Raw genomic sequence first — 23,172 nt, 5'->3', positions numbered from 1 at the left:
GTTCCAAAACCTAAGTTTTCCTGAATATGTTTGAATAAACTTTTAAAACGACAAGCTGGTCTTGTTTATTGTAGATAGTTTAAACAACATATCAGATCCATTCGCCTCATGATTCAGCTGCTCTGTTATTTTATGGGCCTGGTATTGATTGGTAAGTTTGGTGGTAGATAGTGACATCATTTATGCAGAATTTTAGTAGGAGCGCTGGATCAGGTGCAAAGGTTAATTTTGGGTTGCACTCACTGAAGTGGGAATAGTGATATTTATGTCTCCGCTATGCAACACTTACTCCACTGTTGCAATGTGCCTAGTATTAGTCTGCAGTGGAATGGAATGTGATGTTATGGCATGCATCGCAACTATGTATGTGCCTTTGGCACACAAGAGGTATGCATGCTGTGCAGGCAGCCAGGTGGTAGGGCATTGGGTGACTCGGAGGTTAGTCTGGGTGATGGGGGACAGGTACCGGCGAGTATCCTCCAGTGTTGGGTCGCCCATCCATGAAGGGGGTGTGCCACCATGAGTGGGAGAGACAGAAATCATTGATAAGGGAAGGCCTGGGAGAACGGCTTGTGAAATCGGTTGTGCTAGCTTTGTACAAAGCCCGCGCCTTCCTCAGTTTTGTGTATAAAATGTCTTCGTTTCCTGTTCTCTGCCCTCCCTCCAGCACGCGGATGTTTGTCAGCATGTGCACAACATGCAGGCTGTACTATGTGAAGCACGTGTGCAGACATGATTGAACAGAGTGTCCCCTCTGCTGCTTTTCTGCTTCTGGATACAGAGTGCCCCTCTCATTGTCAAGGCAGCCATGCAGTCCGTCCATTGCATGCAATTATGTAATCCCTTGTGCAATGCCTAGGCACTCCAACAGCCACCTAACAATGCACATGACCTGCCCCCCTATGCACCCCATGCATTCTGCATATGAGATGGGCAGTCATGCAACAGCTGTCCATCCCCCCCAGCACTTCTCAATGGCGGGCGCTGTGCGCCCATGCACAGCATCAGTACCTTCTGCCTGCCTGATGGCAGGCGTGAGGGTGATCCAGTGCCACAGGGATAGGCTGGCCCCATGCATTGATGGAGTTGCGTCATGGTTGTAACACGACTGCAGCAATGCATGACTTTAGCGCAGACAGATACGTCAGGATTCATGACGTATCTGTCATTACTTGCGTCGTGGAGCGCTGTCCAGTAAATACAGCGCATCCATGCTGTCGCAAGAAGGGGGTAGTGTGAATTGTTGCAACGCTGTCTTGTTGCAGCGCTGCAACACTTTTCATGACTGGGGCCCAGGAATGCGCACTATCTTACTGATGGTACGCATTCATGCACTGTAGTTTTGTCGCAGGGCAGCGCTGCAACATTGCTTGCAACGCTGTCCAGCATCACAACCTGCTGAGATGAGGCCCCAAGTGTTATCCCCATTTTTCAGACCAGCTATTTTCTAGTCTTAAGTAACCGGCTCTAACTGCAGTTAGAGACAGTTTCTTTGCTCTTCAGAACTTCAAGGATCCCCTTGTGAATATGCAGAAGTGGGGTTTGTGGCAGTTTTTGCACGGGATCGCCTCTCCTGCATATAATTATCGCTAACAGAAGTGGCGATCTTTCCAACTGACTTTTTCGCCTAAAAACTGTTGTTAACGGCTGTTAGCGACAGCTTGGTAATAGCGCAATAAAATTATTGCTGCATTAGCGGGAGACAGCTGCCGCTAACGCTGCGATAACTACTTGTGAATATGCCCCTATATTGTTTCTTTTATTCCACGAGTTGGGAAACTGACTAATGGTGCAACACAACTTCTCCAAATCCACCGATCTCCCTTGAAAGGTGATGTTACAGCTCAGACATTTTTTTAGGTTATTTATTTAATTTGTGGACTAGGGCAGGTTGCCTAGTCCACACAGGGGTTGGTTTGATATATGCCATAATGCACTCCTGTTGGACTTGGCCCTTTTTACAGGGTCATCCCTGAACCTTTTGCCTTCCTCCTGTATTTTGTCTGACCTGGTTTTGTTGGTTTTATTACTCTGGGCACTTTACCACTGCTGAGCAGTGCTAAAGTGCATATGCTTTCCCTATTGTAAATTGATGTATGTATTAGTGATTCCATGATTGGCTGGTTTGGTTTACTCGTCAGACCCTAGTACAGTGAACTGAGTGTGCCCAGGGCTTGTAAACCAAATGCGGCTGGTGAGCTTGCAGCACTGGTTGTGCCACCCACAGAAGCAGCCTGTAAAAGTATGTCTCAGGTCTGCCATCACAGAGCCTGTGTGCTGTCCGGTACTGCTATGTTGACTGGGCAAGTGCACCCACTTGCCAGTCCCTAAACCTTCACTTTTCTTCATATCAGACACCCCTATGGTAGGCCCTTGGGCAGGGCGCATTGTAAGTATAAGGTAGGACACGTCCTGATGTGTGTGGCATGTCCTAATAGTGAATTACAGCCATTTTCGTTTTTTACTATTGCAAGGCTACCTATTCCCTGTAGGCCAGAATGGGCAGTCTGATTATTACATCTTATAATCCTAACTGACTCAGGGAACTAGGTAGAAATTCGAGTTTAGTATGCCTGTACTCAGAATGATAAAATACATCTTTTAGTGAAGTTGGTGTTAACATTCTGTGTTTGAAAATACCACTGCCCGCTACCAATACCCTGACAGCTTTCTCAATTCCATTGCCACTCTTTTGCGCCTTTTGGCGTTTCTTCCTTTGGTTTCAGTTCTCTTCTATATAAAATATAAAAACAACCTTCAATGCTCTGTTGTGAATGCTCTTGCACTATTGCTCTCTTGGCCAGGACGCCGTGGAGTCGACGCAAATTGAGGGCAGTGTTGCGGTGTGGAATAAAGCCCGACTGGTCCGGATGCACTAAGTCACCAATAACTCCAATCAGTCGATTTGCGAGTAGCTTGGCAAGGATCTTAGGCTCGACATTCAAGAGAGAAATGGGACGATACGACCGACACATGTCTCTCGGCTTCCCTTCCTTATGGATGACCACAATGGTGGCCAACCTCTGGTCTGGGGGAAGAAGGCCATCGCCCAGCGCTTCTAAAAACATATCACGCAGGCGGGGGGAGACCACGTCCGGTCGAATTTTGTATAACTCGACCGGGATGCCATTGGGCCCAGATGCCTTACCCGATCTCAACGAACGAATCGCAAGGGCGATTTCGTCAGTGGATATGTCTCTATCTAAATCGGCCCGGTCATCCTCAGAGAGACAGGGAAGGTCAACTGTCGAGAGAAGCGCCATCGAGTCAGCCTCAGAGCACTCCGAGGTAGAGGTGTAGACACCCCGGAAGTAATCAGCAAAGGACTCGGCAATGGCACTCGGGTCAGTGACCGCAGCCCCGTCGTCGCCCAAAATCTCGGGCACGACTCGACTAGCCATCTCTCTCCTGTCCAACCACGCCAGCAGCTTCCCAGCCTTGTCACCAACGTCATAAATACGACCTTGCTGTTCCTTAGCCAGGGCCAGGGCAGCATTTGTGGCAAGAGCACGATATTCCGACTGTTTGAGGGCAAGGGCATGTAAAAGAGCGGGGCCGGGTTCGGGTCCCAACTGGGAGTCAAGGTTCATGACCTCCTCCTCGATGCGTAACAAGTCGGCATCTCTGACTCTCCGGGCCTCCGCTATGAGAACGAAAGCCTCACCCCTCAAAACAGCCTTAAATGCCTCCCACAGGGTTGCGGCCGAGTCAACCGATCCCTCATTTTCAGAGAAAAAAAGGTCGATGGCCTTGGCCAGGAGGGTGCGAGTGGTAGGATTACAGAAATACCACGGGTTAACCGCCACTGGCCGGTCCGACAGAACAATGTCGAAGTCGAATGAAACCCACAACGGGGAGTGGTCGGAAATGCCCCGCGCCAAAAACCGGGCCTCAGACACGGCAGGCGCGTGTGCTGCTAGGGTGAGGATGTAGTCTATACGAGAAAGGCTACCATGGGCACCCGATAGGAAGGAGAAGTGGCAGAGCGTGGGGTGTAGAAGCCGCCAACTGTCCACCAAGCCCATGGACTCGAGGAAGGAAGGCAGCCATAGTTGGGAACTCCGGAGGTCTCTAGGCGGATGTCGGTCCAGGGAGCCAGAGCAGACTGAGTTGAAGTCACCGCCCACTACCAGCAAACCAGCAGGCAAAGACATATTGGCGCCACCAAGGTCTTGGAAAGTACTAGACTGCAGGCCCGGGGGAACGTAAACCGAAAGTAACGTAAGGGCACGCCCTTCCCATCTCCCCGCCACTGCGGCGAAGCGCCCTCTCTCATCAATCTTGGTGACGTCTATCTCAAACGGCAGGGACGTACGCACAAGGACACCCGCCCCCCGAGAGCCCGAAGAGAACCCAGAGTGGGCCACCATCTTGTACCCTTTGCGGTTGAGTGCCTTGCACGAGTTACCAACCAAGTGTGTCTCCTGCAGGAGGACAACATCAGGTATATGACGTTTGAGCAGTTGAACCACCACCCCTCTCTTGATACGGTCACCCAGCCCATTAACATTCCAACTGATTACTCTTAGTTTCCTACCCCCCATCATCCAGCCGCCCTCCCCACCCAGCCCCAACAATGCTCAACAGCAAGTAAAACTCGACAGCGTACAGGACCCATTGCCTAAGAGAGAGAGGAAAGAAAAAACGAACAAACAGATAAACTTCCCCAAACCCACCCCCCCCACCCTGCACCCCTGCATCAGACTAAAGAGCCCCCCCAACCAGCAGTGTGCCTGTCGCCCCATTAACTAATCTACGAAAAGCCCCCAGAGGAGTAAGGAATCTCTACGAACACCTCCCGCCACCCTCCTTGTAAACGACAGGAGAATCGGCAAAGTCAATTAAAGAATAGCATCGACAGTCACATATAGCAGGGCCACCAACCGCCAAAGTCTGTCCAGTAGAGCCAAGTCTCATTGATCCGAACCACCAGTCGCGCCCCCAGCATGTCCATCTTGATCATCCCGGCGTTGAGGCAGAGTGTCCAGCCATTCACTCACATTTTCGGGGACATCAAAGAACAGGGCATGGCCCTCATGTTCAATACGAAGCTTGGCAGGGAACAACATCGAGTACTTGAAGCCCATGTCCCTCAGTCGCCGTTTCACTCCCACATAACTCTGTCGCTGTCTCTGTACTGCCCTGGTAAAGTCAGGATAGAAATGTACTTCCGAATTCTGGAACTTAAGCGGCCCATGTCTTCTGGACGCCTGTAGGATTGTGTCCCGGTCACGGAAATTAAGGAGCCGTGGAACAATGGGTCTAGGCGCCATGCCCGACTTCGGCGGGCCTCCCGGCACCCGGTGGGCACGCTCCACTGAGTAAAAGTTACTAAGACCAGAAGGCGCTAGATGGGTCTGCACCAGTTCCTCCACAAAGAGGTCCGCCGCCGCTTCCTCCGAGCCTTCCGGAACTCCAATGATGCGGACATTCTGCCGCCTGGCACGTCCCTCAAAATCCTCCAGCCTCCTGGAGAAGTGGTCCGTAGTCATCCGCAGGTTCCGGACCTCAGTCTGCAGGTCTGAGACGTCGGTGGTTAGGCTGGAAGTTTTAATGTCCAATGACTTCACACGGTCATTGGTCTTACCCAGGTCGGCTCTGATGAGGGTGAGATCAACTGCCAAAGTGTCCACCTTGTGGGTCAAGACCTCATGTTGCTTCTGCATTTCGGCTCGTATGCCTGTGATGGCCCCCATAATGTCACTGAGGGTAGGCTCGGAGCCATCGGGCGAGCCCGCCGATGGAAGTTCTTTAGTGGAGGTCGCCGCAGCAGGTGGCGTCCTCGGCTGCACATATCGCTCAATCCTGTTCAGTTGAGTTTGAGACTTTCCGCGAACGCCTTTGTTCGACGTCTTGTCTGGGTCTCCTCTGCCCGCCATGATGGGTCCGACGGGAACAAAGGGGCACGCCACCCAAGCCAGAGCCAAGCGAACCAAGGAGAGGGGCAAAGCCAGTTATTCAGGCCAGGCCAGTAGAAGCGAGCAGCGTAGTTACAAACACTCCGCCAGTGGAGACCTCAAGCAGTCACTACGCATTCCAATCGTACGGAGTGGCAGAGATCGGGGAGACAATGGCGCATTCCTGGCACGGAGTTGCACTCGACGTAGCTCAGCGTAGGAACCACCAATTTGGAGGCGGAAAGCAGCGCCCGCTTCAGTGATCCGTCAGCAAGCAGGATCCACCAACGGGGATCAGGATTTCGAGCAGGATATATGAGGAGGATCGGAGGGTTCGCGGAGCTCCGAGCTTACGCGGCCATCTTGGTTGCCCGCGAAGCTCCTCCCCTCTTATGACTTTTTTAACAAAAAATGCTTGCTTAATAAAGTTCCAAAACCTAAGTTTTCCTGAATATGTTTGAATAAACTTTTAAAATGACAAGCTGGTCTTGTTTATTGTAGATAGTTTAAACAACATATCAGATCCATTCGCCTCATGATTCAGCTGCTCTGTTATTTTATGGGCCTGGTATTGATTGGTAAGTTTGGTGGTAGATAGTGACATAATTTATGCAGAATTTTAGTAGGAGCGCTGGATCAGGTGCAAAGGTTAATTTTGGGTTGCACTCACTGAAGTGGGAATAGTGATATTTATGTCTCCGCTATGCAACACTTACTCCACTGTTGCAATGTGCCTAGTATTAGTCTGCAGTGGAATGGAATGTGATGTTATGGCATGCATCGCAACTATGTATGCGCCTTTGGCACACAAGAGGTATGCATGCTGTGCAGGCAGCCAGGTGGTAGGGCATTGGGTGACTCGGAGGTTAGTCTGGGTGATGGGGGACAGGTGCCGGCGAGTATCCTCCAGTGTTGGGTCGCCCATCCATGAAGGGGGTGTGCCACCATGAGTGGGAGAGACAGAAATCATTGATAAGGGAAGGCCTGGGAGAACGGCTTGTGAAATCGGTTGTGCTAGCTTTGTACAAAGCCCGCGCCTTCCTCAGTTTTGTGTATAAAATGTCTTCGTTTCCTGTTCTCTGCCCTCCCTTCAGCACGCGGATGTTTGTCAGCATGTGCACAACATGCAGGCTGTACTATGTGAAGCACGTGTGCAGACATGATTGAACAGAGTGTCCCCTCTGCTGCTTTTCTGCTTCTGGATACAGAGTGCCCCTCTCATTGTCAAGGCAGCCATGCAGTCCGTCCATTGCATGCAATTATGTAATCCCTTGTGCAATGCCTAGGCACTCCAACAGCCACCTAACAATGCACATGACCTGCCCCCCTATGCACCCCATGCATTCTGCATATGAGATGGGCAGTCATGCAACAGCTGTCCAGCCCCCCCAGCACTTCTCAATGGCGGGCGCTGTGCGCCCATGCACAGCATCAGTACCTTCTGCCTGCCTGATGGCAGGCGTGAGGGTGATCCAGTGCCACAGGGATAGGCTGGCCCCATGCATTGATGGAGTTGCGTCATGGTTGTAACACGACTGCAGCAATGCATGACTTTAGCGCAGACAGATACGTCAGGATTCATGACGTATCTGTCATTACTTGCGTCGTGGAGCGCTGTCCAGTAAATACAGCGCATCCATGCTGTCGCAAGAAGGGGGTAGTGTGAATTGTTGCAACGCTGTCTTGTTGCAGCGCTGCAACACTTTTCATGACTGGGGCCCAGGAATGCGCACTATCTTACTGATGGTACGCATTCATGCACTGTAGTTTTGTCGCAGGGCAGCGCTGCAACATTGCTTGCAACGCTGTCCAGCATCAAAACCTGCTGAGATGAGGCCCCAAGTGTTATCCCCATTTTTCAGACCAGCTATTTTCTAGTCTTAAGTAACCGGCTCTAACTGCAGTTAGAGACAGTTTCTTTGCTCTTCAGAACTTCAAGGATCCCCTTGTGAATATGCAGAAGTGGGGTTTGTGGCAGTTTTTGCACGGGATCGCCTCTCCTGCATATACTTATCGCTAACAGAAGTGGCGATCTTTCCAACTGACTTTTTCGCCTAAAAACTGTTGTTAACGGCTGTTAGCGACAGCTTGGTAATAGCGCAATAAAATTATTGCCGCATTAGCGGGAGACAGCTGCCGCTAACGCTGCGATAACTACTTGTGAATATGCCCCTATATTGTTTCTTTTATTCCACGAGTTGGGAAACTGACTAATGGTGCAACACAACTTCTCCAAATCCACCGATCTCCCTTGAAAGGTGATGTTACAGCCCAGACATTTTTTTAGGTTATTTATTTAATTTGTGGACTAGGGCAGGTTGCCTAGTCCACACAGGGGTTGTTTTGATATATGCCATAATGCACTCCTGTTGGACTTGGCCCTTTTTACAGGGTCATCCCTGAACCTTTTGCCTTCCTCCTGTATTTTGTCTGACCTGGTTTTGTTGGTTTTATAACTCTGGGCACTTTACCACTGCTGAGCAGTGCTAAAAGGCATATGCTTTCCCTATTGTAAATTGATGTATGGATTAGTGATTCCATGATTGGCTGGTTTGGTTTACTCGTCAGACCCTAGTACAGTGAACTGAGTGTGCCCAGGGCTTGTAAACCAAATGCGGCTGGTGAGCTTGCAGCACTGGTTGTGCCACCCACAGAAGCAGCCTGTAAAAGTATGTCTCAGGTCTGCCATCACAGAGCCTGTGTGCTGTCCGGTACTGCTATGCTGACTGGGCAAGTGCACCCACTTGCCAGTCCCTAAACCTTCCCTTTTCTTCATATCAGACACCCCTATGGTAGGCCCTTGGGCAGGGCGCATTGTAAGTATAAGGTAGGACACGTCCTGATGTGTGTGGCATGTCCTAATAGTGAATTACAGCCATTTTCGTTTTTTACTATTGCAAGGCTACCTATTCCCTGTAGGCGAGAATGGGCAGTCTGATTATTACATCTTATAATCCTAACTGACTCAGGGAACTAGGTAGAAATTCGAGTTTAGTATGCCTGTACTCAGAATGATAAAATACATCTTTTAGTGAAGTTGGTGTTAACATTCTGTGTTTGAAAATACCACTTTTAGAAAGTAGGTATTTTCTTGTCTAACTATCCAAGCCTGCCTCTGCTAGGTTGTGTATTCCTTGTCTGGAGTTTGAGTGAAAAGGGCTAGGGGATTCCAGGAGACAGGGTGAGTCAGCCCAGTGGTGAATAGAGAGATCTGCATCTAGATGGGAGGGAGGAGTTGCACCTGGGACCTGAATAGGGCTGTGCCTTCCCTCCACAATGCTGACTCAACCTCCTGTGGTGTGTCTGATGTCTCTGCCATGCACTGTGAAAGGAAAGAAGGAGTCATGTCAACAGAGTGCTCCAGGACTGACCAGAACTGGTTTGGACTAGGCAAAGGCCTCTCTGCCTTCAGAGAACAAAGAAAAACTGTGTATAAAAGAGGGGGCAACAAGAAGAAACCTTTCCTGAGGAGTGAAACAAGATAGACTGAGGAGAGACTATCCCTAAGCTGAAGTGCTGCTTGGGGGATTGGCCTGCAGTGGTTGCCTGACCAAAGAAAGGAGAGAGGAACTTTGTGTACTTTCATCAACTTGTAAGGCTCTCCAATGGCTTGAGAACAGAGCTTGACTCCTGCTGTAGTCTCAGGGTTAACAGACTTCACCCACCAGCTCCCCAAGAGTTGTTTTGAAGTGCCTGCAGTTGTACTGGACATTTTGGAGGACTTGCGCATCACAAATGTCCAGCACAACTGCAAGCACTTCAAAAGAACTCTTGGGGAGTTCTTTTGAAGTGGAAGTGTGTCACTTCACAACACAACGTGCCTCGCATCGCGGGAGAAGAGGATCGACGTCGCATCAGACGCCGCCGCATCTCCGGGAAGTGTGTTGTAGGGTCTGCCGCCGCTCAACGCTGGAGAAGATAATCGACGTTGCAGCAGACGCCGCCGCATCACCGGAAAGAGTGTCGCAGGGCCTGTCGCGGACGTCACAGCAGACGTCGCTGCATCACTGGGATGCGTGTCGCAGGGCCTGTCACGGCTCGCATCATGTAAAGCATCTCGCATCGCCGAGAAGAGGATCAACGTTGCAGCAGACGCCGCCGCATCACCGGGAAGCATGTTGCATCAAGAAGAAAAGCACCATCTTTGTTTCTTTGCACCAAATTTTCAACGCATCTCAAGGTACATTGACTCAAAGTGTCGTATTTTAAGAACTATTATAACTAAGCTAATTCTACCATTTTAAGTACAGTATTGTGGATTTCTGTTGTTTATGGTCTTGTGTTACACCTATATAAAGAATACTAATTTTTAAAATACAACTGTGTGGTGTCCATCTGTAGTGTTGTCACTGGATTACTGTATGTGTTCACAAATGCTTGACACACTGCCTCTGAAATAAGCCTGTCTGCTCGTGCCAAGCTACCAAGGGGGTGAGCAGGGGTTATTTTAGAAGTGTACCCCTTACCCTGACTAGATGCGAGGGTCCCTATTTGTCACAGGTACCTACCTATGCCAACTAGAGAGCCCCAAATCTAACAACTCCTATTTGACAGCAGATTGGATGTGCGTTTGTATGGGTAATGGCTTTCTCTGTAGGTTTTGTGTATTCATATATATTTCACTTTATACATTTTTGTCTTCTCTTACTGTATTTGCACATGCATAAATGTACGTTTAAAGGTTTGAATGCTGTTTTCAAATGTTTATGTGCTAAAGATAATACACCTGTAACATGTGCAATACATTTTCGTGCAACACGCACGTCCTATTGTACACCACCACTGGGAGTTGTTTAGCTACATATTATTCTTACCTTAATCCTCTCACTGCTAATTAATTGTAATACTTTGGGGCTGATGTCCTGTTCATCTGAGAAAGAAAAATGTGTAAAAATCAGTACAGTACAACAATGCATGCACAGGTCAAAACACCTGCCATAAAATATTTATTTTATCAGATCAAATCTTTAAGCTTTATAGAATTTCTTTTCATATTATGAAATAAACGCTCGTAATAGGTCGGTTGATGCATATGATATGACTGGAGTAAGGGAGGGAGCCATTCAAAAAAGGAAGAAAGGGGGGCAAACCAAAGGAGGTGGTAAGCTAAAAACGTCTAAGTCCAACCCTGCTAAGGATGCTGCTAGCTCTGGCGGTAATACCTCCGGTCAATCACCCAAGATTGGTGCGGTGGCCCAACCAATTGTCATTGTACCTACAGACACAACTTCTCACTCTATTAACATCTCTATAGAATCTTCCAGCGAGGACATTACACTCGCAGACATAGGTACACTGCTCAGGTCACTCCTAAGCCCCCTCGAAGCCCGGCTGATAAAGATCGAAGCCAGGTTGGTTAACATCGAAAAAAATCCACAGTCCAGCTGGCAGATAGTCTTAAAACAGAAACCAAGGGAGCCAAAGGGGGGTTAGATCAAAAGCTTAAAAAGAGTGCCGACCCCATTACTCTAACGAAGAAAACTGGCCCAACCACTTCTCAACATACACAACACAAACCTAATCAAAATAAGATCCCGCAACCCCTGGCTACTGCAAACAAAATCACAACACCCACACAAATTCAGGCACCGGTACTCCCATCCTTAAATACATCTACAAAACCTAAAGATAATGTTAATCCCTTTGATAAAACACAAAGTGATACAAAACCTCCATACAACATGCAAAATAATTCTCGTAAAATTAAACCTGTGAACCTACCACCTGAGGCGTCCCCCTACACAGTGATCCTGGCGGGAGTACCTGAACTATCACCCACTGCCATAGAGACGACTGCCTCACTCAAGAACAACGTTATTAACTGGTTGTCTATATATAGACCTCTCCCGCAAGGCACAACCAGCGATGTTCTTATGGTGAGACGTGTCGCCTGGGTGGGCAATCTGAGAAAGACAATTAGAGGTGACTGCTTTGTGGTTAGTTTTAGAGAACCAAGGACAGCCTCCTACATCTGCAGCTGGGCCCCCGACGATCAAGGGAACCTCATCCAGTCTCTCCCTCTCTCATCCTTTTACCCATCAAGCATGTATATAACAGAAGATCCAAGATGGGGGTATCATCAGGAATTGCTGTGAGATTGGTAGAGTAATAGTGCGGGAAGGAGGGAGCCTCATTACCACAGGAGCATGGAGCCTGAATATTTACCAACGTAAGGTGATGAAGAGGGGTGGGAGTATAGCACTAGGAGGAGGGGTGGATGCGGTGGAAGATTGAGAGGAGTCCCAGGGCCACATAGAATGCACCACCCAGCCTACCTCCCAACTTCTAACAGGTACAGCAGCCTCGAAATGGTTGACTGACTGCTCGACTCCAAAGTTAGGGCTGAGGACCAATCTCATCTAACAGATCACAGCGAGGACAGATTCACCCCTGTGAACAAACCCAGCCTCTAATAGAACTAACAACTGTTCCCAACGAACCCAGCCACTCACAAGACCCCTGTAACCCTTTAGCAGGTGCAGTGGGTAATGGTAGCAACTTATGGGCTACACAGGGGGAATCACCACAAAACACAATGGTAAATCCTGTCGCTAAAGAGAACAACCACTCCAATACTGAGCCACCATCTCCAAGACTTCCAGCATTTAACATGATTTCGTGGAATGTAGCTGGCCTTGGTAACAAAATGGACTGCCCGGAGTGGCTGTCGTTCATTAGCTCAAAAAGTATCTGCCTCTTCCAGGAAACCTGGGCAAGAGAGGAGTACACATGCCCGGGGTTCGCAGTGTTTTCTAAAAAAGCTAAATGGGGGGGAAGGGGACGACCGTCAGGAGGGTTGGTTACTTTGGTTGCCCGCCAACTAGGCTGCAAGGCTAGGTGTTTGGCTGTTGACTCCGAGGATATACTACCTGTCCTGTTAGAATGGCCAAATTTTGCTAAACTGATAGTTATAAATGTCTATTCAAGACCCGCTGCTATATCATGCAAATCGAATACCATTGAAGAACTCTCGGTTTTCCTGAGCGAAATCCCAAGGGACCTCCCCCACGTGGTCGCAGGGGACCTGAACTCGCACTACGAGCCACTCCCTGGCCTTCTTAATGGACCCTCCCTAGAGGAGGGCTCAAGATGGCTGATACCCGCCACGGTGGCACCCCCACCAAGAGCTTGGACTCCCCTTGCACTTCAGATAACCGCACTGACCCTTAACCACGGTCTCAGACAACCCAAGCAAATGCACTTTCAATAAATTAGGAAGTGAATCCAGACTTGACTACGTCCTAGTTCAATTGTCATGTTGGTCACGAATTATTGACTTCAGGGTACTGGAGAGAGAGGATAGTGACCACAACGCCCTCGAACTCGTATATGCCATGCCAGGCATCGAGGACATGGGACTGGACAAAGAAAATGCAATTACAGGATTACTCCTGGAGAATAATAGGAGGAGAGTTAGGTGGGGGAAACTGGCCACAAGTGGAGTTAAGTTACCTAGGCTCTATGCCAGAATTACCCCAGTGCTGGAAAAGGCATTCGCTCTTGCTAATGTATTAGACAACGGGGAAAATAGAGAGCAATTATGGCGAACCCACGAAGACCTAATAAACACCCTGGAGTTAGATCTATTTGTCAAAGGAGCAGGTAAAACTAATGGGACACATAAAACGTCCTGGTATAATGCCACATGCCGGGACTCAAAACGAGAACTCCTACTCGCAATAAAGGCGTTGTGGACGCCGGGAGGCGATACAAGCCAAAAGACGGGCCTATAAGATATTGTTGGCAAATGCTAAGGCCGAATGGGACCAAAAACACTGGGAGGAACTCTCCGGTGCACTAGCCACTAAAGATTCTCGTAAATTTTGGCGGCTAGTCAACCACGGGTCAGAAGATCTCCCCTTGGCAATCGAACCCAACATTGCCCCTGGCACATGGCAAGAGCACTATCAGTCCTTATATGCAATGGAGGATGCATCCCAGAGTACCCCCCATTGCACTATTCCGAGCAACCAGGAGGGTGAACCCTTCACGGAAAAAGAAGTTCGTGCTGCAATTGCGGGGTTGGCAGGAGGAAAAGCACCAGGGTTTGACGGGGTCCCAGGAGATCTTTTCAAGCAGGAGCCAGGGATATGGGCCCCGTATCTCCTGCTGATATTTAATGCGGTTCTCAAGGGTATGGAGGTCCCCGACACTTGGCTGGGCGCAGAGGTGGTCCCAATATTTAAAAAGGGATCCCCTCTGCTCCCAGCCAACTACCGTCCAATAAGCCTCATCGATGTTTCACACAAGCTTTTCGGTAGGCTAATATTGGATCGGTTACAGAACTGGTTGGAGGAAACAGACACTCTTAGCCCTTATCAGGCAGGATTTAGGAGGGGGGTCTCTACAATCGACCAAATATTCAGATTAAACCTCATGTACTGGAGGACTGCACTTATCGAGGGCGGCACCTTGTACACGGTTTTCGTGGACCTACGTGCCGCCTTTGATTTAGTGCCAAGATCAAAACTGTGGGAGGTAATGGGAGAGTTAGGCGTCCCGAAAGACATCCTTGCAATCTTGATGAAACTACATCATAACAACTTCGCAAGGGTCAGGTGCGGGAGAAGCGGCAATCTAACTGAAAGATTCCCCGTTCGCCGAGGGGTGAGACAGGGTTGTGTGCTTGCACCGACCTTGTTCTGCCTCTTTGTGAACGGGGTAATCGCACACCTGACTGGGATTGCCAACACTGATGCCCCAAAATTGACTGGCAGCAGGGTGCCCGCAATCATGTTTGCGGATGACACCCTGCTGCTGTCTAAATCCCCAATGGGCATACAGAGGGTGCTTGATGGCTTCCTGGAGTTCTGCACAGAAAGGGGTCTGGAAATGAATCCGCAGAAAACAAAATTCATGATCTTAAATCCCACGTCCTTCAAGCGCCCGAATCCCCTGCTTGGCTCAGTGCGCTTGGAAAGGGTTCATACAATAGAGTATCTGGGGATAACCTTAAACCAAAACCTTATGTGGGGGGCTCACCAGATTAAAGTGAACATGAAGTTGGCCCAGAAGGTGGGTGGTATTATGAGAATTGCGACTAAGTCAACATACCGCCCTCTGAGCCCCGCTATCCAAATATATAAAGCCCAGGCGCGGGGGGAGTAACCTACGGGGGAGAGATGTGGGGCCATACTTCATCCTCCAACTTGCTGACCACAGAAAATAAATTTTTAAGGCAGCTGACCGCTCTCCCGCCAAGTACCCCACTCCTGCCCCTGAGACTGGACCTGGGTTTGAGGCCCATCACGGAGGAACTAGGGCTCAAACCTTTAACATTCTGGCGTCGCATCTGGAGCATCCAAGATCTCACCCCCAATAGAACTGAGTTATAGGAATTTCAATCTTTACCTAATGCCACCAAGACCCCTTGGTTAAATTACATCAAGAGAACTTGTGAGACCCTTGGACTGCCAGAACTGTGGTCACACCCAGAAAGCACAAGTACCAGGATCCCAAGGAAAGCGCTCTCCAGAGCATACTATGACAAAATGCTTCTCCGAGCCCTGGACAGTGCACGAGAGGGATCTCTGACACATCGTTTTACTACAACCTAAGACTCATACAACCTTGAAAGTGTTTTGGACGGCATGACTCCTGTTCTAACAAGAAAATTATTCCTGCAATGGAGGTATGGGACCCTCCCTCTAATGTCTTTCATTAAAGCATGGTCTGGTCGGTCCCCCACAGAGACGTGCCCCGCACGTGCCCATACTAAGGAGAACGAAGTACATGTTATTTTTTTCTGTCGAGCTTACCAAAAAAGCAGGAAATTTTGGCTCGTCTGCCTCCTTAAAAACCTGGGATTTAGAACATTCCTACCTGCATTCAGAGTTCTAAAGACAGATTTATCTCCGCCAACTGTGTTTGCCCTAGCTAAATTTTTAACCGCAATGTGGCATGCCCGAACCCGTTACATCAAGATGGCAGGAGACCCTTGAAAATTCCTTTAGCTTGATTCACTGTCACCCCTGTTTTAACATTTTCTAACTTATGTATTTAATACTAATGATATATTGATACTTCGGAATTTTAAATGATGTGCTATTTTGTATATCTTTTTCGATCACCTGATCGAAATAAAGATTTGAAATTGGATATGACTGTCGTCCTAAACAAGATTTTTTTTAAAGCAAGAATTTACAGTAGGTGCAAATATATTATAATGGGTATCGTTTATCAGTGTGGATTCTGGAACTATGCAGTTTTTGCTATCTTTCTTTTACAAAGCAGACAACCGTCCTTAACACAAACAAATGATGTAATGTACACCTCTCTGCTTTAAAAGAAGCTTGACCTCAAGATAACCTCTGTCAAAAACCCTTTACCGGATGGCTCTTCGGCCCCTGGCCTGCCAGGTTTCAGAAAGGACCCTCCTGCTAAATTTAGGGCAGAGTGACCATCCCTGGTATTCTGTGCTCAAGCCTACCATGAGAAGCATAGAATGCTTGCAGTGGTCCCCAGGCGCCGGGAGATAACTCCCTGCTTGTTAGGATCAAGTACTTTTTGTTTTACACAACATACACTCCTACTTTGGACAAAGGAGCAGGAAGTAGATGGGGCAGCATTCCGAAAATAACCAGGCTGGAGTTCCAAAGGTGACTGACGTTCATTAAAAGTGACTTTACATTGTGTTAACTTGTTACATTTGCTCTGCATTAAGAGACACATTTCAGTTAGACTTCTTACAAATTGCTGGTCTTTTTTTATCAGGGTGATTGGTGTTTACTGTTCTTTTTTTACTATAAATTGAAAACGATGTGATAATCTTGCTGGTGTGAAAGGGAAGGCTGTGGAATTTGTGTTCGTTCGTCCAACACACAACACACCTTAAATCCCTGTAAATAAACTGCACAGATATTTAAAAATAAATGAACAGTCAGGGAAGCACAAATGAAACACCTTTTGTCTGGTTCTGAATTGTGATGCATATAGCGATTTACTAGGATCAAAACAAATCAAGAAATTTTTCTTGGCGATGAACAAACGGCAAATATTCACTAAAACCGAATTTGCAGACATTATTGTTTCCGTGCTATGCAGTTTTATCAGTAAAATGGTAAGTGGGTGCAAATCTAGTGGTCAATTCAATAGAAGCTGTCTGTAAATGACAGTGTACTACCTCACCATGCTTAAGTAATATATTTTTGACTGTCTGCCCCCAAATGCAACGCCAGCTACATACTATATCGCTACCGAATAGAACACATTACAACGCAAACTTTTACAGCGCATACCTTTATAACTCGTTTTTTACATCGCAACATTCATTACAACGCATGATTTTACAACGCATGCCATCACAACACATTTTTAGAAACTACACTTACAATGCATTCCATTACAACGCATACCACTACAATGCATACCATTATAATGCATAACACTTTTAGGGCAACAGTAGTGTAAGTGTTGAATAGTGTAGGGGTAAAAATTACTATTCCCACTCTAGTGAGTGTGACAGTAGGGTAAGTGCTGGATAGTGTTGGGGTAAAAATTACTGTTTCCCATTACTTACCTTATAATGCGTTGTAATGGCATGCGCTGTAGTGGCATGCGTTGTAATGGCCTGCGTTGTAGTGACATGCATTGTAATGGCTGTGCTGTAATGGCATGCGATGTAAAGGATGTTGCGTTGTAAAGGTAGTGCGTTGTAATGACTGCATTGTTATGGTTGTTTCCCACTGCTACCACTCTCTCGCTGAATTGGCATTGCCTATGTGTGACACCTGCTTTTCGTGTGATGCTTGGATTTTTTAGAATATAATTGATGAAAGCACCCCCCGGTCTGAAAATTGTCCCAGCATCACTTCCTTTGAAAGTTCGTTTCAGAGCAGGGGAAAAAAACCTGGTGACTGCTCAGCATTCAGCTCTGCCTTCAGTTCATCTGCCACAACGGTGTCTGCATTAAAGGCATAGTGTCCCTGTCAAGCAGATTGCGATCTCTAATTATGGTACCATACTATAAATTAGGCACTTATTCTGGAAGGCTCTTGTCCTATAGATAAACTTTCAGGGCCCAAGTCACAAAGCTAAACTTAGATGTTTGGTCTAAACTTAGACCAAACATCTCAATTTATGATTTGGGGAATTCAAAAATGGCATTTACGAGTACTATCTTTATGTCCACACTCGGGGTGGGTCGCCTGCTTTCTACACTGTCATCTGATCATGCCATGCTCAGTAATCTCTTCCTCTCCACTATCACTGACAAAAAAAACCTTGATCTTATACAAATATCAGAATAGCTACTCTCGTACTCCTCGGAAACCTTCACCCCAAACTATCAACACATTATTTTCTCTAGAACTCTAACACCTATCAGATCTCGACTTCTCCCCACTCATTGGCATTAGATTTGCAGGATTCACACTAATAAATCTCCTCAATGCCCACGTCTAATAAATCCTCTATCACCTTACCTTATGTTTTTCTACAAGCTTCAAGAGACTAGTCGTCAATAGGATCACTTCGTACCTCACCTCCAAGCATCCCAACAATCCCAAACAAAGGGGGGTCACGCAAAAAGCCTTTCACTGGAACCACCCCCCCTCCCTCTTATTTCCAAAGGTAGTATCAAAGCCTAACACAATTATCTTACCTTCATTGTTATCCTCTTGAATGTATCTATCTTCTTTGACATAGTTGTCATGACATACATGCTATTCCCCTTAAACAGCTTAGGAATCATGGACACATTACTGTTCTTTTTGTGCTATCTAAATGTATTGCTTTGCCCACTTGCGTAATCTGAACTTACGTACACCACTTACTCACAGAGAAACTCCAACACTCCACTGGAGGTAAAAATGAGCTTTATTAATATTGTAGGCAAAGGCAATAAGTCACTGAAACTAATAAAGTCTTAGGCACTGAGTGAAAGGCAATAAGCAATGAATACACCACACTATATACATAAATATGAAACTGTGCATACAGGTACATAAACAGTTAATGTACAAAGCACCTCACCAGATTCATTTGCAGCACTGGAGACTTCAACACCCCTGGGCCAAGCACTGAACACCAAGTCGGGAACCCTGCAGACCGGGGCTCAGGGAGTACTATCTTCGGGCACCAAAGTTGTCCCGCGAGTGCGACCACTCCAAGACTGAGTTCCTCTAAATCTCCGTGGATTGCCATGTATCAATGTGGCCTCCGCTCCCGTATCAACCAAAGCCCGCACCTCCTGAACATTCCTATTTTTCCAATAGATCTCAACCCTCACATGTGGTCTATTATCTTTGCGAGCCCATCCCTGTACCGGAGCTTGGCCAATTTCCTAATCTAATTTTCACCTGCGCAGCTCTGCATCTGCCCGGCTCAGGTCCCAGCGCAAATCTGAATACAATGTAGGGTAACCCTCAGGGAACAATTCCTCCTCATCCCGGTCCCCATCTGAATCTGTGCCTTCTCTGACCCAACCTTTCTCTTTTGTTACTCTCACCTGAGATTCCCTCTCTCTCTCTCTCTCTCTCTTGACCTGCTTTTTCAGGCTTCTCCTCAGGCTCTGATTCCCTGCGACTCACTTTCTTGTTATCTTTTCTATTCACATGCCTACTCCCCTCCTTCCTATCCAGTCCTCACTTACGGTACATCTCCCACATGCTTTTGGTCTCAATACCATCAATCTCACTTCTTGACACCCCATCCTTTAACAGCGCCAGAAACATATCACGTCTGGTCACTCGGTTGTTATCAGTACGGGACTCTGAGCGTGAAGCTCTGTCTGGCTTGGCCCATTCCCCAAGCTCTCCCAGCTCTGGACTGCCTCGACTACTTCGCCTATGGTGTTGCCAGTTTGATTAATTAACAAAGTCATTATCACTGCTTTGTATGCAGGGGGCGCCAAACGAATGATTTTGTTCCGCATTGACACAGTCATCAACTGACACATCAAATTATGCGCCTCACCTACCAAAACAGCTAACTTCATCCCCTCCTCCTTAATTCTTTGTGATGCATCTCTTAGAGTGAACCATGGTTTTTCATTCCCAGGCCAATCTGAATCTGTGGGGTACCTATGGCCACACCCCAGGCAGATAACTGCAACAGAGTTGTTTGATCATCACCCTGAAAAGTCCGAAAGTATCCCTGCACAGTGGGATCAGTACTGAGAGTACAAAATTTGGCAGCATCCCCCTCATCTAACATGACCCCAGAAGCGCCGTGATCATAAAGGCACACCATCCAAGCTAAGAGCGTCTCACCAGGCTTCTGTCTAAACCTCGCTAAAAGATCACTTATCTCTTGCTGTGTAAAATCCTCCAAACTATTTAACAGGACTCCATCCGGGTTCCCTGGAGCAATCTGAAGTTTACGTCTTAGAATGGGCTGTGCTTCCACTCTCTTAGCATTTTTTCCTTGCTCGTCTTTTCCCTCCTCTTGCAAGGGCAGCTCTCCTTCTGAGGAGAATTCTGATGATTCCCAGATGTTGGAGTCCCAAGTTGACGTGTCGAAATCTAAGCCTGCTTTGGCATTCGCTAAATGACCCTTCCGTTTAATCACTCGGCCTCTCCTCTTCTTATATCTGTATTCAGCAACATGGACTGCAGCCCGCTCTGCTATCGTCTGATATGTTTCTAACTTATCCTGTAATAACTTATTCTGACATGAAAGCATCGTAGAAAGATTCTTGGCTTCAATAAGTTGTTTTTCTAAGCTCAACTGTTCTCGCTGCAGAGTTAAACATTTGTCAAAAACTTGACGGTAGGCATGTAAGAGAGCCCAACCTCTGCACCCCACTGTGTATTATTCCTTTCCTTTCTCCACCGGAACCTTCTGTAAACAATGTAAAACATCTTCTGGCGTTGCTTCGCCCAGACTGTCAAACCAGCTCTCACTTAATCCTGAGCTTTTAGCATACTCACGCGCCAGCGCGGAGTACGGCGTCGCCTCCCATCCAGGAATTTGCATGGGGGCTAAAGGGATTTCACTCGGTGCCAAAGAACTAAAACCACTTTTTGCCTTTTTAAACATGTTTCTCCCCGCGTAATTTACGAATCCTGCCGACTACGCCAAAATGTATTGCTTATTGCCTTTCACTCGGTGCCTAAGACTTTATTAGTTTCAGTGACTTATTGCCTTTGCCTACAATATTAATAAAGCTCATTTTTACCTCCAGTGGAGTGTTGGGGTTTCTCTGTGAGTAAGTGGTGTGCGTAAGTTCAGATTACGCAAGTGGGCAAAGCAATACACTAAATGATCAGTCATATTCTTTGTCTTGTGGCGCAGCCGAGTTGATAGCAAAACAATGCCATGTCCCGCCCCAAAAGCTTGTTCATTGCAGCCCTCTTCTTTGTTATCATAACCCCTTCCATGACATAATCACTCTTTTGTCTTTTTTTCCAACACCCTATTACGGTTAACTCCAAATTCTTTGTCTTCCAATTCACCATTTTCCAACTTTAAAAATGAATTATGATCTACCATTGACACACTTTATGTTAATCTCATTCAAAACTAAAATTATCAATTTTCTCTCTTGTAATGACCATTCCATTATCTCTTCTGGCATCTTTAATGCGCAGCTTTTTTAGACTTCAACAGTGACTTGGCCCTCTCCTGATTACTATACTCCACAAGCGTTGCTGCCTGAAATTCCACACCATAATGAATCCATGCTTACTTTCCATCCATGGCACTTTCATGAAACCTTCGTTTGAACATTTGTATTAAGCAAAGCTGACTGAACAGTCTTAGGTCTTCCAAACTATTATTTTTCATCCCAAATGAGAGTACTAGCTTTGGCGTCCAAACCTCTATTCAGTCTATCACCATCAGTCCCTAGAACCACATAAGTCGCAAAGCAGAAAGTCTTAGATTGGCTTGATTACCCAAAGTTTTTTGAAAATCTTTACACAACTTTCGGACTTTACATGCTTGCAGGTTTCTGACTTTTGGAATTCACAAAATATTCCCAGGTAACAACAGGACAACTATGAATGTTGCAAGTTCCGGGGTGTAATCATGGAAAATATTTGTGAATTAGGATGAGCAACTCTGCAGAGGCATTTTGTGTATGCAGTTGTAAAACAGTGTATGGAAATTACATTATATTTGTGCAACTTCACTTTAAAAACAAATATCCATTTTTTTTTTTTTAAACATTTTTATTGAAATTTTTCCTCTTTTTTCCCCCCCTGAGATAAGGACAGGGCACAATAACATTCATTACAATACAAAATCATGAATAAAAATGGGAATTATACAGAGCGTTATGATCATAAAATAATATCGATTCATACATAGTTTTCTCAAAACAAATCATATAATCCAAATATACACAGACTTCTATATACTACGTTCACAATTTCATACCCCCCCCAGTGATCAATAATCGGGACCTTGTTTCCAATGAACGAGAGGCTCCCATATTTGTAGACCTAGTTTCTTGCCATTTCTCCCCCTCCTCGCATAGATAGCTGATTCTAGCTTTTGAATAGATAGCATCTTCCCCAACCATTGATGATAGGTTGGAGGGTTAGGGTCCAGCCATGCCGAGGCGACTAATAGTCTGAGGATGGCCAATGCTACGAATAGAAACTTTTCATTACCCACATATGTCTCAGGGTTGACTCCTAATAACATAACAGCTGGGCTTAGTTCTATTGTTGTTGGTAATACATTCTGTAAAAATTGCTCAATATCCCGTTTTATACTGTTCAAATGTGGACAGAGTGAGAAAATATGTATTAGGTCCGCCCCCAGACTCCCACATCTGAAGCAGGTGGTTCCCGTAGTGCCCCCCCATTGAGCAATTTTTCCAGGCGTGTAGTAGAGATGAAATAGAGTCTTATAGTGTTGGGCCTGTAATGATGATGAACACAACAATTTTCTTCCCATCTCTAATGAATCTGAGAATATATCCCTATTTATGTCCAAATCTACAGACCATCTGTTAATCCATTTCTCCATATCATCTTTCTTTAACACTGTCATCTCACAATAGAACCTCTTTATGGTACAATCCGAGCCTGTTTCTATAATATCCATCAATATATTTCTGTCAAACCCCAAGGGCCCTCCTTTCCTGTTTATTAGACAACTCCTTATTTGAAGGTATTTAAAAAAGTGTTTTGTATCTAGGGTATATCTATCCTGTAGCTCAAAAAAATTGTAAAATACCTTGGGGGCCCTGAATATCTCCAATCTTTCTTATCCCCCGCGACTCCCAGTCTTGGAATACAGCTCCCGAAAAAACCATACTAGGGAGTGAGGGGTTGTTTTTGAGTCTAGTGTAAAAATTATATTTCCCAAATCCTACCTTTTTTGA

General features: G+C 46.6%; 1 protein-coding gene across 1 annotated transcript in view; it reads right to left on the bottom strand.

Annotated features, from left to right (window-relative positions):
* Window positions 1-23,172, bottom strand: part of MYO1H (myosin IH) — a 655,926-nt gene that overhangs the window by 93,318 nt on the left and 539,436 nt on the right. The window contains exon 26 of the mRNA XM_086943103.1: window positions 10,712-10,767. Coding sequence (XP_086799229.1) covers window positions 10,712-10,767 — 56 coding nt within the window. The remainder of the gene's footprint in view (window positions 1-10,711; window positions 10,768-23,172) is intronic.

The sequence above is a fragment of the Lissotriton vulgaris genome, chromosome 11, assembly GCF_964263255.1.
Source record: "Lissotriton vulgaris chromosome 11, aLisVul1.2, whole genome shotgun sequence".
NCBI lineage: Eukaryota > Metazoa > Chordata > Amphibia > Caudata > Salamandridae > Lissotriton > Lissotriton vulgaris.
Note: the sequence above shows the minus strand (reverse complement) of the source record. Positions and strands in the feature narration are given on the sequence as shown.